Source organism: Cricetulus griseus, chromosome 4 (genome assembly GCF_003668045.3).
Source record: "Cricetulus griseus strain 17A/GY chromosome 4, alternate assembly CriGri-PICRH-1.0, whole genome shotgun sequence".
In the NCBI taxonomy this organism is placed as follows: domain Eukaryota; kingdom Metazoa; phylum Chordata; class Mammalia; order Rodentia; family Cricetidae; genus Cricetulus; species Cricetulus griseus.
In genome coordinates, this window is record NC_048597.1 from 133,056,677 (window position 1) to 133,058,253 (window position 1,577).

At 41.6% G+C, this 1,577-nt stretch overlaps 1 protein-coding gene across 1 annotated transcript; it reads left to right on the forward strand.

Moving 5' to 3' along the window:
• Positions 1 to 341: 341 nt before the first annotated feature.
• Positions 342 to 1,295, forward strand: LOC100766786 (olfactory receptor 7D4). Its single transcript, XM_027411659.1, has one exon. It carries the CDS (start codon positions 360 to 362, stop codon positions 1,293 to 1,295), a length of 936 nt encoding a protein of 311 aa, XP_027267460.1. The 5' UTR covers positions 342 to 359.
• The last annotated feature ends 282 nt before the right edge of the window (positions 1,296 to 1,577 follow it).

Sequence of the window (1,577 nt, forward strand, 5' to 3'; positions counted from 1 at the left end):
GGGTTAAAATTCATTTTTTATTTATTACAAAACTTTAGAAAAAAGGAAATGTTATTGTTGTCAAGGAATGTTTGTCTTAAAATCATTCTATAGCTAATACATATCGGCAAATTAAGAGGGAAGTTCCAGAATTGAGTGGCTATAAAATGTTAGGACTTTTCTGCTAAATAAACTAAAATGCTTGAAACATTTAAACTGAAATGAGATTATTTTTGACTAAGGATATCATGGTGATGGGAAGGATCCTGAAGGGGCAAGAGCAACCGTCCAAAGATGAGAGTGTAAACTCATTTGGGACTGATGTCAATGTGGATGTTTTCTGAATATTTGCTTGTTTGTCAAGGAGAAAACCCTCAGGAATGGGAAAAGGAAACCACACAGAAGTATCACAATTCCTCCTACTGGGCCTCTCAGATGATCCTAAATTGCAGCCTATTCTATTTGGCATGTTCTTATTCATGTATCTGGTCACAGTTCTTGGGAACCTGATCATCATCCTGGCTGTCAGTTCTGACTCCCACCTCCACACCCCCATGTACTTCTTCCTCTCCAACCTGTCTTTTGTGGACATCTGTTTTACCTCTACCATTGTCCCAAAGATGCTGGTGAACATCCAGACAATGAAAAAAAATATCACCTACATAGAGTGCCTCACTCAAGTATATTTTTTTATGGTTTTTGCAGGAATGGATAATTTCCTACTGACTGTCATGGCCTTTGACCGCTTTGTGGCCATCTGTCACCCCTTAAACTACACAGTCATCATGAGCCCTCACTTCTGTGACCTCCTGGTTCTAATGTGCTGGATTATTATTTTATCAGTTTCCCTACTTCATAGCCTATTAATGAAGCAACTTACCTTCTCCATGGGCACAAAAATCCCACATTTCTTCTGTGAATTAGCTCAGGTTCTCAGGGTAGCAAGCTCTGATATACTCATCAATAATATCTTATTGTATGTGGCTACTGCCTTATTCTGTGTGTTTCCTGTCACTGGCATTCTCTACTCTTACTCTCAGATTGTCTCCTCCTTATTCAAGATGTCTTCTGCAGTAAGCAAGTATAAAGCCTTTTCCACCTGTGGGTCTCACCTCTGTGTGGTCTACTTGTTTTATGGAACAGCACTTGGGGTTTACCTCAGTTCTGATGTTACCCATTCTTCTCAAGGAAGCACTTTAGCCTCAGTAATGTACACTGTAGTCACCCCCATGCTCAACCCCTTCATCTACAGCCTGAGGAACAAAGATGTGATGGGGGCTCTGATAAGACTCCTTAGAGCAGGTTCTTGTCCCTGATGGGTCAATGACCAGAGAACTATAAGTAAACATTGTACCTTCTTAGATAAATGCTGCGGGTTTTAATATCCCATTTACCTATTCAAAACTGCTTCACATAGAGGGATACTCTCTCAGCCTAGACACAGGGGGAGGGTCTAGGCCTTGCTCCAAATGATATGACAGATTTGTAGATCCACATGCAAGGCCTCACCCTCCCTGGGGAGCAGAAATGGGTTGGGATGAGTGAGGGGGTAGGGGAGGTGAGGAGGGAGAGGGAACTGGGATTGATATTTAGAACAA

Coding starts and splice junctions, on each gene's coding strand:
- LOC100766786 (XM_027411659.1), top strand. CDS start 360: ATGGGAAAAGGAAACCACACAGAAGTATCACAATTCCTCCTACTGGGC.